Raw genomic sequence first — 15,796 nt, 5'->3', positions numbered from 1 at the left:
TTGTATACAAAACCAACGTAAACTACACAAACATTACAAATTCTAAAGTTATAGTTGAAGTTTAAAGTTATCATTTTCGCACCACCCAAAACCTAATATAACTCAAGCACCTGTGTATACAGTGTTGTGAACTCGATATGCAGACTAAGTGAACTATAACTCCCCCCTTTACCATGCACAGCTTATATCCTTTCATATTAAATCACTTATACCACATTAAATTATAGCATCCATAGCAAGACTCATGAAATCTCAAATGGCCATTTTAAAGAACACTGTGCATAGTACAGGGGCAAGTTCTAGTAAGACATTATTAGAATTCCTAACTAGAACGTCACTTTAATCTGTACTTTCTGTAATTTGTTTAATGTAATATAAGATGTCCATCACTGTGTTTGCAGCTTGGGGCTGTGGCCAGGCCCTGCTACCACCCAACCGCAGGCACCCTACAGCCTGCTGCGCGCAGCCGTGCGTGGTTGGGTTGGTCTTTCAAACCCCACACCCCCAGTGGGCACACACTGATAACTATGTGATTTAACACTTTAAAGGTTGTCATTATAAATAAGACAGACTAACTCGCTTTCTCAAAGGGTTAGAAAAAAATGATTTGACAACCACTTCCGCTCTTGCCTGCTTGGTGTAGTGATGTCATCAGACATGCCCTGTGGGATCTACCTTCCATCCACAAATGTAGCCCGTGGCCCACCTCAACTAAATCACTGTCACAGGCAAGGATAGGAAGCTTTGGTCTCCTTTAGCTGAACTCTATGTCAATTACTACTAGTGTCTCCCGAAAAACACATGTACACTGCCCTGTTACATGTCTGGCCCTCCTAGCCCTCGTCTCCCCTAGTCTTATTCACTCCGAAGCATGATTTTGCCTGTGGCCCACCTCCTGTTCCACCGTTCCTTGTCATCTATGGCTCCTCCTGCCTCCCCATAATCCAGCCTCCCCTCTGGTCCCCCTTGTAATGTAGAATAGTGTCCCTTCTGGCCATACTCCCTTCTGCTGCCTGTCTCCTCTGGTCCCACTCCCCCTCGCCCACTGATTTTGTCCCAATCTCCTCTTATCACTATACCCCTCTCTTCCTCCTTCTCTCAAAAGCTCCCTGTCTCTACTGGCCCCCTCACTTCATGGCCCAATTCCCCTCTGCTCTCTTCTGCTTCTTAGCACTATTTTATCTCTGGCACTCATCCACCTGTAGACCCATCTTACCACAGGCTTCTCTCTCCTGTGCTGCCCTATTAGTCTTTTGCCTCCTTGCAGCCTCACCTCTGGCTCCTGTAGCCAGTGTCTCCTCTGGACCCCCAGTTCTCCATTAGCCCATGTCTCCGCCTTTCCTCTGACCACGTCACCTGGGCTCCCGTAAACTCTGTGTCTCTGCAGGAAAGCAGAGTGTCTGGGGCCAGACAGCAAACTTTTCGAACTGCAAATCTGCAGAGCTTTCAAATCTCTACTCTAGAACAATCAAGGACATAAGGTGGGGCAAAGGAGTTAGTCCACAGTAAGGACCGTGAGAAAGGCAAACCATGAGTTTGGTGGATTTTATGCTTCGCACCGGAATGAATTTCTGTTTCTGGACTTTTATATACAAAATCAAATAAGGTATGATGCTGAAAACAAAAAAAACAGAGAAATATACAATGGTTTTTGCCAGGTTTCCCAAAATCTCACAACATGTTTCTATACCTTTTCTTTTTAGTTATGATCAGGACATCATTGAACAGGAAGAGGTAGCAGCTCGGCCTTCCAAAACCTTTGCGGAAAATTCCTGACTCCTCAATCAGCGTGAGCTCCCCTCGCTTCTGAAGCCAACGAGATGCTGATATCAGCGGGAAAGGCTGGAGGAAAGAAAATGTGTCACTGATGCGATGTGTCTGTGAAATTCATCACTATCTCTGTATGTCAATTACACCTTATCATGGAGCCCCAAGTTGAGAGAAACAAGTCAGACTACTGAACATGTCTGACACACGTTTGTCTACTGTTTGACAAAGGCAGGGTTAAAGAGACCAGGCTTTGAAATAAGGACATTCGCACGAGGTTTTTTAAATTAATGAAGTTAAATGTGCAGTCCCATCACTCCCCAACCCACCACTCAAAAATGAAATGCACAGCCAACACTTAGCATAAGCAGGAAAGTGATGAAAGAATAACAAATAAAAACAAGCGGTTTAAAAGATGTAGAAGGTCCTGAAGTGTGATAAAAATTGTGATAATATTCAGCTACTGTCATAATGCGGTCTAGGAAGAAATGTAGTGGCTTGTAGTTTCCAGAAGTTTAAAAGTGGTATGGTTTAATGAATAATTAGTGCACTTAACATGTGGGGAAGGTTGTATGAGCTTCAGTTAAGTCAGTTGGCTTTATCCTCATAACATGTCAACAGTCATAACATGAACTGGCTACTTGCTTAGAACATCACCCATAAAATCCCTCCTACTGTAGCAAGATTGGTCTGATCAAGTGACGTACTACTTTAAGATACCAAGACAGGCCACTAAGTAGGATAGTCCAAGCAGCCAATACAAGTATTAACAAATGTTTATCAAAAGACTGACAAGGTCTCATATTGTTCACACCTGGGAAAATATCCAAATTCCATCTACTTTCGGTGAAACTGCAAAGGCTTTTCATCATGTGCTCTGAACAGCATCAGGTGAAATAGCTCCTTGGCAAGTTGTGGTCCTGAAATTTACAAAACTTTTAAGTGAATGGCATTCTCTAGTACAAAGGGCCATTAAATGCAACTTGCACAAAAGGCAACAATTTAATACCAGAGCATATTTCTGCAATGCAGACCACACGCCTATGTGGGTACTAAAAGCCTCACAACTAAAGAAAACCTGAAAAATCAAGATACAGGAGCAAACCAACAAATGCACAATCAATATATGGGCTCATGTGATTGCAATATGCACAGCGTGAGAACATTCCAGTTTTATGTAAAAAATGGAGAAAACAAAGCGCTTTCAGATTCTACCTAGATAGATTAATGCAAGGTAGAGCCCCAGTTTTAAAAATTCAAGACAAAACTAGCTTGTATGCACAGAAGAACAACCATGAAGTCATTTAGGACACATTCTTACCTTGATCTTGCCAAATTCCAGCTGCGTCTGCAAGGTGTACATCTGCTCTGTCCTCTCCATTCTGCGTGCCCCCTCGTTGCATTTCCTAACCAGCTATTACAACAGAAAACCAACTAATAAGAACTCCTTTGTACAGACTTTGCACTAAGTACATATTTTATAGAAATTTCTTTTTTTGATCCTTCCCTTGTTAGTAGAAAATGAACCTAGTGCAACAGAAAGAACAATCATAAGGTAACATTTTTAAATGTAGCGCATGCAACTGCAGTTTTATTGTTTAGCTCTGCCGTTAACGAAAGGTGTTTTCATGAAACAACAGCATGCATTTAGTTGACCACAGAAAGGTGAAAAATCATCCTAACAAAAATTCCAACTTATAACCCACATATTACTCCCATGTGAGATACAAGGACTTGTACTCCAACTACACATTACATTATTGAATAGTTCCAATAACACATGGCCAGAAATCCGAAGTTTCAATGCATCTATAAGAGCATTCTTTAAAGTATAGAGTTGTGCTTATGCCATTCTATATATAGTATGTGGAGTATCCCTCCCCTCCCCCTGCCTATCTGTGGGCTTTGTTTTGCATCTGTTTCAGGGAACAGCGGAAAGACATGTTTGTTTTTTAAGTGTGGGAAGGGTGTAGCTAATTGACCTGGGCCTGTTCGATACCCACGGCTCCTTTTGTTACTGATTGGCTGTTAAAGGAATGATGGCCTCTACTTTCACGCATAGACCTTGGGACGCCGCCTAGACACCGCCTGCATGTACAGAGACAAGCTGTGGGACAAAATGGGGGTGGGATGGTGTACTTCGAATCTTCTCTTTTTAGGTCGAGGTAATATCCGGTCTGCCGAAGGCAGAACCGGAAGTCCGAGATTTTATGTTTCTTAGTGGGACTATTAGTCCCGCCTCTGCTTTTGGCTCTCTACCATTGGCTGGCTTCCTAAATGGAGGCCAGCCATTAGAGGAGAGAGCCGTCCCTCCGAATAGGCTCCGTCTTTTTCGGATTTGGGGGCGTAGGTTTTGCTGTTCTTTAGACAGTTCAGAAAAGGGGGTGGTGATGGACAGAGTATCTGAATTAAGCAGAACACTCCTACCCAGTCAAAAGATCAGGGCTTGATCCATCACCGTTTTTTAGCTCACTGCACCATCCCAGTTCAGAACCTGGCTACATGCAAATTAGTCTGACCCTGGCCCAGTGCATCATGGGAACAGGGCAGACCAAACTACCAAGCCAATTCTTTACTGGAAAGGAAACAAGCTTCCGGGGACCGGTTTCTGGCATTACAGCCGTCTTCGGCCCGGCTTGCTTGAATCCTGATGATGCAGTGAGCAAGGGACTCATGTCTGAGCATACCCTGCCACTCCTATAGTGGCCAAAACGATTCAGAAAAAGGGGTGGTGATGGACAGAGTATCTGAATTAAGCAGAACACTCCTACCCAGTCAAAAGATCAGGGCTTGATCCATCACCGTTTTTTAGCTCACTGCACCATCCCAGTTCAGAACCTGGCTACATGCAAATTAGTCTGACCCTGGCCCAGTGCATCATGGGAACAGGGCAGACCAAACTACCAAGCCAATTCTTTACTGGAAAGGAAACTAGCTTCCGGGGACCGGTTTCTGGCATTACAGCCGTCTTCGGCCCGTCTTGCTTGAATTCCTGATGATGCAGTGAGCAAGGGACTCATGTCTGAGCATACCCTGCCACTCCTATAGTGGCCAAAACAATTCAGAAAAGGGGGTGGTGATGGACAGAGTATCTGAATTAAGCAGAACACTCCTACCCAGTCAAAAGATCAGGGCTTGATCCATCACCGTTTTTTAGCTCACTGCACCATCCCAGTTCAGAACCTGGCTACATGCAAATTAGTCTGACCCTGGCCCAGTGCATCATGGGAACAGGGCAGACAAAACTACCAAGCCAATTCTTTACTGGAAAGGAAACAAGCTTCCGGGGACCGGTTTCTGGCATTACAGCCGTCTTCGGCCCGGCTTGCTTGAATCCTGATGATGCAGTGAGCAAGGGACTCATGTCTGAGCATACCCTGCCACTCCTATAGTGGCCAAAACGATTCAGAAAAGGGGGTGGTGATGGACAGAGTATCTGAATTAAGCAGAACACTACTACCCAGTAAGATCAGGGCTTGATCCAGCACAGTTTTTTAGCTCACTGCACCATCCCAGTTCAGAACCTGGCTACATGCAAATTAGTCTGACCCTGGCCCAGTGCATCATGGGAACAGGGTAGACCAAACTACCAAGCCAATTCTTTACTGGAAAGGAAACAAGCTTCCGGGGACCGGTTTCTGGCATTACAGCAGTCTTCGGCCCGGCTTGCTTGAATCTTGATGATGCAGTGAGCAAGGGACTCATGTCTGAGCATACCCTGCCACTCCTATAGTGGCCAAAACGATTCAGAAAAGGGGGTGGTGATGGACAGAGTATCTGAATTAGGCAGAACACTCCTACCCAGTCAAAAGATCAGGGCTTGATCCATCACCGTTTTTTAGCTCACTGCACCATCCCAGTTCAGAACCTGGCTACATGCAAATTAGTCTGACCCTGGCCCAGTGCATCATGGGAACAGGGCAGACCAAACTACCAAGCCAATTCTTTACTGGAAAGGAAACAAGCTTCCGGGGACCGGTTTCTGGCATTACAGCCGTCTTCGGCCCGGCTTGCTTGAATCCTGATGATGCAGTGAGCAAGGGACTCATGTCCGAGCATACCCTGCCACTCCTATAGTGGCCAAAACGATTCAGAAAAGGGGGTGGTGATGGACAGAGTATCTGAATTAAGCAGAACACTCCTACCCAGTCAAAAGATCAGGGCTTGATCCATCACTATTTTTTAGCTCACTGCACCATCCCAGTTCAGAACCTGGCTACATGCAAATTAGTCTGACCCTGGCCCAGTGCATCATGGGAACAGGGCAGACCAAACTACCAAGCCAATTCTTTACTGGAAAGGAAACAAGCTTCCGGGGACCGGTTTCTGGCATTACAGCCGTCTTCGGCCCGGCTTGCTTGAATCCTGATGATGCAGTGAGCAAGGGACTCATGTCTGAGCATACCCAGCCACTCCTATAGTGGCCAAAATGATTCAGAAAAGGGGGTGGTGATGGACAGAGTATCTGAATTAAGCAGAACACTCCTACCCAGTCAAAAGATCAGGGCTTGATCCATCACCGTTTTTTAGCTCACTGCACCATCCCAGTTCAGAACCTAGCTACATGCAAATTAGTCTGACCCTGGCCCAGTGCATCATGGGAACAGGGCAGACCAAACTACCAAGCCAATTCTTTACTGGAAAGGATACAAGCTTCCGGGGACCGGTTTCTGGCATTTCAGCCGTCTTCGGCCCGGCTTGCTTGAATCCTGATGGTGCAGTGAGCAAGGGACTCACATCTGAGTATACCCTTCCACACTTGTGGTGGCCAAAACGATTCATAACAGGGGGTGGTGATGGACAGAGTATCTGAATTAAGCAGAACACTCCTACCCAGTCAAAAGATCAGGGCTTGATCCATCACCGTTTTGTAGCTCACTGCACCATCCCAGTTCAGAACCTGGCTACATGCAAATTAGTCTGACCCTGGCCCAGTGCATCGTGGGAACAGTTTGGTCTGCCCTGTTCCCATTATGCACTGGGCCAGGGTCAGACTAATTTGCATATAGCCAGGTTCTGAACTGGGATGGTGCAGTGAGCTAAAAAACGGTGATGGATCAAGCCCTGATCTTTTGACTGGGTAGGAGTGTTCTGCTTAATTCAGATACTCTGTCCATCACCACCCCCTGTTATGAATCGTTTTGGCCACCACAAGTGTGGAAGGGTATACTCAGATGTGAGTCCCTTGCTCACTGCACCATCAGGATTCAAGCAAGCCGGGCCGAAGACGGCTGAAATGCCAGAAACCGGTCCCCGGAAGCTTGTATCGTTTCCAGTAAAGAATTGGCTTGGTAGTTTGGTCTGCCCTGTTCCCATGATGCACTGGGCCAGGGTCAGCCTAATTTGCATGTAGCCAGGTTCTGAACTGGGATGGTGCAGTGAGCTAAAAACAGTGATGGATCAAGCCATGATCTTTTGACTGGGTAGGAGTGTTCTGCTTAATTCAGATACTCTGTCCATCACCACCCCCTGTTATGAATCGTTTTGGCCACCACAAGTGTGGAAGGGTATACTCAGATGTGAGTCCCTTGCTCACTGCACCATCAGGATTCAAGCAAGCCGGGCCGAAGACGGCTGAAATGCCAGAAACCGGTCCCCGGAAGCTTGTTTCATTTCCAGTAAAGAATTGGCTTGGTAGTTTGGTCTGCCCTGTTCCCATGATGCACTGGGCCAGGGTCAGACTAATTTGCATATAGCCAGGTTCTGAACTGGGATGGTGCAGTGAGCTAAAAAACGGTGATGGATCAAGCCCTGATCTTTTGACTGGGTAGGAGTGTTCTGCTTAATTCAGATACTCTGTCCATCACCACCCCCTGTTATGAATCGTTTTGGCCACCACAAGTGTGGAAGGGTATACTCAGATGTGAGTCCCTTGCTCACTGCACCATCAGGATTCAAGCAAGCCGGGCCGAAGACGGCTGAAATGCCAGAAACCGGTCCCCGGAAGCTTGTTTCCTTTCCAGTAAAGAATTGGCTTGGTAGTTTGGTCTGCCCTGTTCCCATGATGCACTGGGCCAGGGTCAGACTAATTTGCATGTAGCCAGGTTCTGAACTGGGATGGTGCAGTGAGCTAAAAAACGGTGATGGATCAAGCCCTGATCTTTTGACTGGGTAGGAGTGTTCTGCTTAATTCAGATACTCTGTCCATCACCACCCCCTGTTATGAATCGTATTGGCCACCACAAGTGTGGAAGGGTATACTCAGATGTGAGTCCCTTGCTCACTGCACCATCAGGATTCAAGCAAGCCGGGCCAAAGACGGCTGAAATGCCAGAAACCGGTCCCCGGAAGCTTGTTTCCTTTCCAGTAAAGAATTGGTTTGATTGTTTGGACTGTCCTGTTCCCATGATGCACTGGGCCAGGGTCAGACTAATTTGCATGTAGCCAGGTTCTGAACTGGGATGGTGCAGTGAGCTAAAAAACGGTGATGGATCAAGCCCTGATCTTTTGACTGGGTAGGAGTGTTCTGCTTAATTCAGATACTCTGTCCATCACCACCCCCTGTTATGAATTGTTCTTTAGACAGTGACGTCGTCTGTCACTCAAAACAGCAAAACCACGCCCCCAAATACGAAAAAAATCGGAAGCTGGCGGGCGCCATTTTTTTCTTGTCTGCGGTGAGGTGAGGATCTGCAGGTCCCGGCGCTGCTGGCTTCTTTTTCATGAGTCTTTACTCCAGGGCTCGGTCATCGAGGCGCAGTTACTCCGGGGCTCCTCTGCTGCTGCTTCTGCTCCACCCCTGCCGCTGACTCTGAGCCCGGAGATCAGTGCGAATCAGTAGAGGAAACCCCAGAGAGGTGGCAGCGGGCATAGAGGCAGGGCGCAGCCAGCGAGGAGGGGAGAGCGGAGCCTGGCACCTGCAGCGACGGGAGCCCTCCAGCAGCCAGCCCGGGAGCCCGGAGCATGCCCACAGCGCCCCGCGCCAGGATCAATGCCTCAAATGCTGGATCTCTGCTTGGACAGGCTGCTCGACTCCACCTTGGTAAGGGCAATCCCAGCTCTCCCTGTCAAGGGTTACCTGAAAGCAGCTTTCCACACCGAGCTATCGCGGAAGAGCCCCTTCCTCCCACAGCGCCCGGAGGCGGCCCGGTTCTTCGAGTGGGCGCTCTATGCCAAGTCAAAAGACGCAATGCGCTCGCTGGGATTAGACACTTTGAGGCGCTTTATGGGAGAGTTTCACCCTGGAGTTGAGGTGCTTTGTTCTTCCTGGGCAGCGCACCCCATAGCTCCTGGTTGTACCTTGGTTTCAGGGTGACAACCCCAGGATAGGGTTGTATTGGTGGGCTGTGTGTCGTGCGCATTTGGCAGTGTTGTAACTTGGACCCATTTCTGTCTGATAAGATGCATATTTTCTTTACTTGCTGTACCCCGTGAAACTGTCTCTTGATTTTGTAAATTGGACTTTCTAATACTGAAGGGCTTCTCGGCTGTGTAAAATCTACGTTGTACCATTTAAATTTCCGGGTTTTTAAAAAAATCAAGCGCTGTTGAATATCGGTGCTTTTTACTCCATCCCATTTCCCCCACATAATTGAACGTGCATAAAATACTCTAAAGCGAGTTTTAATGTACTGTTTTGTATAGCGCTATTGATTGACACGAAAGCCTCTCTGTAGCGCTTGGATAGCTGTAGTGTACTTTTGACACTTAGTTTGCGAAGCAGATCACTCTTCTGACCGTGATGGGGTATCCTATCGGTGTGCCTCTTTCCCAAGACTGCGCCGGTGCTTCTTGAGCTGGGAGGCAGGATGCAGGATGAAAGCGAGGACGTTAGCGGAGGGGGGTGGCGGGGGCGCTTGTTTGTGCTGAAAGTTGTTTGTGCGCTGGTGGGAAAGTTCAGCATCCCCCCGCCTGGAATAGACAAACTGGGCTCTTCCGCTGCTGTGGCGTGCGCCTTCCAGATATAGCCTCATTCAGACGTAGACAGCAGCTCCTTCCCCTTCCTCCCCTTGTTTGTGATACTTTTCCCGAGGCTGCTGCTGCTGTTTCAGGGGTGCAGAGTTGGTGCACAGCGGCCATGACCCTGGGACTGTCCGTACGCCTGCCTAGCCTGAAGGTGGGTGCTGGGAAACAGGGTTGTGATGGGTTCAGGTAGGGGCATGAAAGGGAGGCACACACACCACGTTTCTTTTTCATTGTATTTTGTGAGGAATTGGCGGTAAATGTCATAAAAAGGCTTCTTGGCGCTAGACACATCCAGTCAAAACTTTGAGCCTGTCATTCTTTACCATCACTGCATTTGCTTAGTTTTGTGGGTCGCACAGGGAACATTTGCGAGCAGTGGGATCTGCTCTTTAAGGTTGATTTTTGTGCACAATTTTCCGGAAGGGGGTTTCTTTCCGGTGATTGTGCCCTCCGTTTTCGTGCCTCTGTTTCCCTGCTTATAATCCGGTGATTGTGCCCGCCGTTTTCGTGCCTCTGTTTCCCTGCTTGTTGTATGTTGAGCTCTTCCACTGAATAGCTGCGGATTCAGCTTCTGTTATGTGCTTGCTCCCATGCCTGTGCTTGCTCCCCTGCCCCCTGGCTGTGCTTGCGGCCGAGCGATTAAGCTATTGGCATTGTAAATGACAATGCCATTTATTTAACGATTAAACTATTGGCAATGTAAATAACAATGCCATTTATTTATGATTTAAAAAAAAAATCATAAGCAATGCCAATAGCTCTACCTTTAATAATGCCGAGACCATTGCATTGTAAATGCTTGTTTAATAGGTTGCTTCGACTTTTGCACATAGGCCTAATATGGAGGAGGCAGAGACATGCGCAAGTGCTGAGAGCTACTACTCATGTGTAATAAGTTTTCTCAAGCGAGTAGTGAGATCATTCTCTCCTTTCAGGTGTGCCATGAATGTGCCTCTATTAAGAACAAAATGATCGGCAGTCCATGGAAAAAAGACATAACCCAAAAATAGTAGAGGACCTTTAGCACAACTTGATAGCGTGAAATAATCAAAGAGGAGACCTGGTGACAAGAGGTACAGGCTCATCGCAGGTATGGAAAGGAACAGGGTCTTACCTTGCTGATAGCTTTTAAGCTTCTGGCAGTGGCTTCATACTCCGGAGAACAAGGATCGGTTTTCTGACAAATCGTCTAGAAATAATTAATAAAAAAACATGAATTTCTCGTACACTTAAATGCCTTGTTGGTAATCACAAAACGCAAATCGTTTCTGCAACCCTTTTTTCCTTAACTCAGGTCTGCAGCCTGCACACATGCATCATTTATCATCACTCATATGGCTCTAATAAAATGTTGCACCCATCCTTTAAGTGTACACCGCTGTGGTACCAGGAATGGGCTCAGCAAAGATCAGGTTTACTAGAGTGAGTGCAAAGACCTAGCAAACCTGTTCAATGTTCGAGGTGGTGAATGAATACTTCTTTGCATAACAATGTGGCAGTTTTAAAATCGCATGGAGAGAAATATTCATCCCTTCCTAGCGCCCCTGTTTTTGCTACTGCATTGGCTCGGGTCAGGTCAAAGCTAAACAGGATGCCTACATGCAGGAAATCAGAAAGACTCATTTAATTAATGCACCATATTGTGTGTTTTTTGTGGTTGAAGATAATTTTACAAAATGTTAATGAAATCTTTAACTTTTACTTAAACTGTGAAATAATACATTTACTTGGTAATATACATTTTCTAAAGCTTTATTTTATAATAGGTAATTCAATTTTGCGGACATGCTGTGAGCCCAAAGCTGTATCCTCTATTCTGCAACATTCAGACATTGGCATGTTAGATTCCTTTTAGTCAGGGTTTAGGAGAAAAGGCTTATAGGCCAAGTCTGTATTTTTTTTCTCCGAATTTACATGTGCACTTAGAAGTTAGTGCTCACGGTAGCTAAAACGTACTTATCTGCACAGCTAAACCAATTTTCTCCATGTTTCCTAAATTAGTATCCTCAACATTTTTGTCGCGATTAGGTAATACATTTCTCTTAATTTTATGAAATTGCCTTAGAACCTTTTCATGCAAATTCTATATTCTTTTAACGTTATTTTCGGCTTTTAATTCTGTTTTCTTTTAACAATTGTTGCCAATGTGTCTTGACCTCTGCCCCTGATAACATGTCAGGGATATGATCGTGGTACCAGAGTGTCAGAATAGGCAGACTATGTAAATCAGTTTCATTTAGATTAATTGAATTCTTACGCCTGGGGCACCTCTCTAGTAAACAGTGAGAAAGGCATGCTTTTAAGTAGTATTTGGAAAGCCTTTGAAAGGTTTCTCTGGTCACAATGGTGTATATGCTGCAGTACTTACCCACTATAAGTGCTTTGTCTTCTGCCACTCTATAGGGTGTTTGCACATTCTCTTTTACTCTTGGCTTTTTCTAATACCCTCTAACGGACTGGGATCCCACCCACTCTTTTGCCCATCACATTTAATTATCATTTCCTGCGAAACTAAACACTGGGTTAGTAACACTGAGAAAAATGGGCTATTAAGTTGTTCAATAAAAACTTTATAACTTTATCAGTTTTTAATTCTCTGCGGCATTACACATAGCAATTGCCATGCGTTAACCATTGAAGAATTTATCTACTTGTGCCGTTTTGTATAGCTTATTCAAAATGTATAGAATGTGTAACGTATAACAACGACAGTAGAGGATATGTTATTTGTGCTTTTCATTCTCATCTAACATCTCTAATCTCTAGAAGTGTTTTCATTCTCTTTTACCTATACAATGTCACTTAACCCACATTTGTAGTTTTATTTTTTTAGCATTATATGTTGTTGTGTATCCTTGTTAACACAGGGACTGTGTTCATATGTATTGGTTTGTTACATTTGTTTTGTTTCAGCTTCTTGTCTTGTTAGTATTCATATATCTGTATACATTTATCACATTACAGCCCTGAAAAAGTCCATATGTATGTACTTCCGGAACTCTGTGGATATATTTGGAGTTTGAATTAATATTGTAGAAAGGGTGCAACTGTTTCCTTTGTTACCATGCTTCTAAGTAATATTTGGAAAGCCTTTGAAAGGTTTATCTGGTCACAATCTTGTATATGCTTTGCAATACCTCATAGCCTGCTGGTAGAATGTCCTATATTGTTTAGGAGAAGCTGGGATTGGTACACAGGCTTATAACTTCCAAGCTTACAACTTCCAAATAACTTGTCTTTTGCACTAGAGGATGGCTAATACCATATTATTATGAGTCATGAGCTTAATCTGACCATTTTGTTAGGGCTGCCAGTTCAGGAAATTAGGAATTTAGGAATCATAATTTTAGGAATTGAGGGATGCTCCCTATAGCTCCAAGCTCGTGAAAAGGGAGCTGCAGATGAGCCTGAGGTTCTGAAAAGCAGCAAGTGGGGCCCAGGATCTCCTAAGAGATAACGTTTAACATTAGAACATTTCTCAAGAGTATCACAAGGAGATCCATGTTCACCTGAATGATGTCCGGACGCTCCATCCTTTTAAAAGCCATTGTAAATACAGGTATGTGTGATTATCCTCACCCAAGAAGAATTTAAAAGGAGGAAATTGGTGATGAAGGAGATTTGTCTTTGAGGAGCTAAGACAACATGATTTCAAAGACACAAAGACGTTGAACATCAAAAGAAAGATAAGTGAAAAGACAGGCAAACCAGAAAAGGCCCCTCAGGTACAGCCTAGTAATTCTTCATCCTGAACTATCAGGCGGTATGTGTTATTACCCAGCTTCCCCAGTCTAAGGTCTAAGATCCCTAAATTGTCTTTAGAGAATTTAGTGGTAGAAAAATAAAATAGTTCATAGTTTGGCTACTCACTTTGAAACGTCGTTGGGTCATGGATCAAATAGAAAGAGAAAACTGGGGTTTTATAGTGGTGGGGAGATGACCTGACACAACACATGCTGTACCATTTAAGCCATCAGCACCATTGGACCAAGCACACATTAAATTAGCTCCATTACTTAACTGTGACTCAAGAGAAGTATTTAAAGGTCTGTGGGGGACGACAAGAATAGGAACCAAGCATGGGATGCTTTGGTGAATAATTTACATTAATACCTGGGTGGGCTGAATTAAAGGTAACCTGGCAGAAACCTATGAGGGTTTGTACATTCCCAGTACAACAGAGTACATTTTCAGTGGAATTACATCAACGTTTACTTGATTAGAAACTGAAAATCAAAGATGGTCTGTGAAATAAGCCGATAATAGTCAGTAACAGGGTGCAGAAGCAGACTCATGATGCGGAGGCATAATACATACCTCTGTGAATGAGGGGTACCTAAACCCAAGCCCTTGCTTGGCCAGAGTACATGTGAGGTACGATAAGGCAAATGTTAGGGGGCCCTTAGCAGATCTCAGTGAGGAACCTCATGAATGTGCATTATACCTCTAGCAGGTGCGGCAGCTGGAGTATGGGGCAGAGTGGGAGAGCTGGGGCATCCATACACTCCTAGAATGAAGCACAACATTTGCTCAACACTCATCAGACTCACAACTCCAACACTCTTTCACAAAATAGCTAAAAACCTTCCCCTAACAATGTGTGTCTATTTAAGTTCCATCATGCAAAGTTTCATGTAGATTGGCCAATGGGGTGAGAGGTATACACGGTCATCCCAAACTGATTTTTTCTATAAAGTATATTAAGAACTTTTACTCATCAACTCTAAAATGATTGCTAGTCCGAACACAACAACAACCAACATGATGTACCAGCTCTTTCCAAGAGATTAGCATTTTTATTTCTGCTTCTTGAGGGCTGATTTTTATTTTTTGTCCAATCATTTTCAAGACTTTTTTTAAGGCAAATTTATAAAGGGTTCATGAAAGATCGCAAACCCAAGAAAAGACAGCTATACTGTTTTATAAAGCAGTGGTTCCCAAACTGTGTGCCATGGCTCACTGGGGAGCAGCCAAACCTAGCCAGGGGAACCGTACACCAAGCACTTCAATGCATTTAATGTTGAAGGGTCTGTTGGCCTTAGTTAAATTAATTAGACTTAAACGCATGATGTCGATGATTTGACAGTGACATGCCTAAAGCTGTAAACATAGTGCTTAATTGATAGCATGTCGAAGGAGATGACCTCCATATTTCACTGGATACCCAAATTCCAACACTCCCAAAGTAAGCCTAAGATGCCTGATTTATTTTGTTATGCTCGTCAATAGTTTTTTTTTTCTTTTCAAATGCATTTTACACTAATGGAAGTTATCCGGAAAGTACAGTTGTCCTGTCAAGTAAACACACTAAGTATTATTAAGTACTGACTTTTGTACTTGAATCATAGGTACTTGAATCATAGGTACTTCCAGTACACCTTTCTTTCAGTACACACCCATTTCTAGACAGGCCTGTTCTCTCCTGGACTAAAGGGAAGTAAAACACCATAATGCCAACAACTGGAAGCAAGAAAGAGGGACTTTAAAAAAGATTTTAAAAAAGAGGCATTTATTTTACTTGCATTGATTTGGCGGCAATTTAGGGAGGAGACAGCCAAAATAAAGCAGTATGTGGGTTACAAAATCGTGACTCACCATGCTGAGACAGGTGTGTTGGCATGTATGACATGGGTAGGGATGGAAGTGCATGCAAATATTCTTCAAGCACAGAGACATTTTGGCAATAGGGCCTACATGCATAGGGGTGCTATCTGGCACTGTAAGTGGGATAAAAAAGTCTGAGAGGGTACTCTAAAAATGGCACGTGCAAAGAAGTGTAACTAGGACTATTTTATTAGAGGCGCCACTTTAGTAATACAAAACACCCTGCGTATATGATTATAAAACCTTCATCTCAATCATTTTCAGGGAGAAAAATGCAAGTACTCCCGAGGCCGAGCTTACATTCCACCCCCTCCCCCACCTTCCCCCAAAAAATTACATTCCAAAGAGACCTCTTCCCATTTGCGAATAGGTTACCACCTCATGCTTGTAGGCAGTAAAGTATTAACGTTTTGCAACTGGAATTCATTTGTAAAACTGGAAGTCCCTTCTAAGTACTGAAACGGTATTTGGTCACAAACCCAAATTGTGAATCGGCAACATGCGAATTAGACTGTTTGCG

The 15,796-nt window shown here is 44.5% G+C and overlaps 1 protein-coding gene across 2 annotated transcripts in view; it reads right to left on the bottom strand.

The window, feature by feature from the left end:
- The window catches only part of LOC144754550 (rho guanine nucleotide exchange factor 16-like), a 292,302-nt gene that overhangs the window by 40,203 nt on the left and 236,303 nt on the right, over positions 1-15,796 (bottom strand). For both annotated transcript variants that reach the window (XM_078642482.1, XM_078642481.1), the window contains exons 9-11: positions 10,787-10,861; positions 3,089-3,181; positions 1,691-1,842 (exon numbers count right to left, since the gene is read on the bottom strand). In XM_078642482.1, the coding sequence (XP_078498608.1) occupies positions 1,691-1,842; positions 3,089-3,181; positions 10,787-10,861 (320 nt within the window). The remainder of the gene's footprint in view (positions 1-1,690; positions 1,843-3,088; positions 3,182-10,786; positions 10,862-15,796) is intronic.

This window comes from Lissotriton helveticus, chromosome 5_1 (genome assembly GCF_964261635.1).
Source record: "Lissotriton helveticus chromosome 5_1, aLisHel1.1, whole genome shotgun sequence".
Lineage (NCBI taxonomy): Eukaryota > Metazoa > Chordata > Amphibia > Caudata > Salamandridae > Lissotriton > Lissotriton helveticus.
Note: the sequence above shows the minus strand (reverse complement) of the source record. Positions and strands in the feature narration are given on the sequence as shown.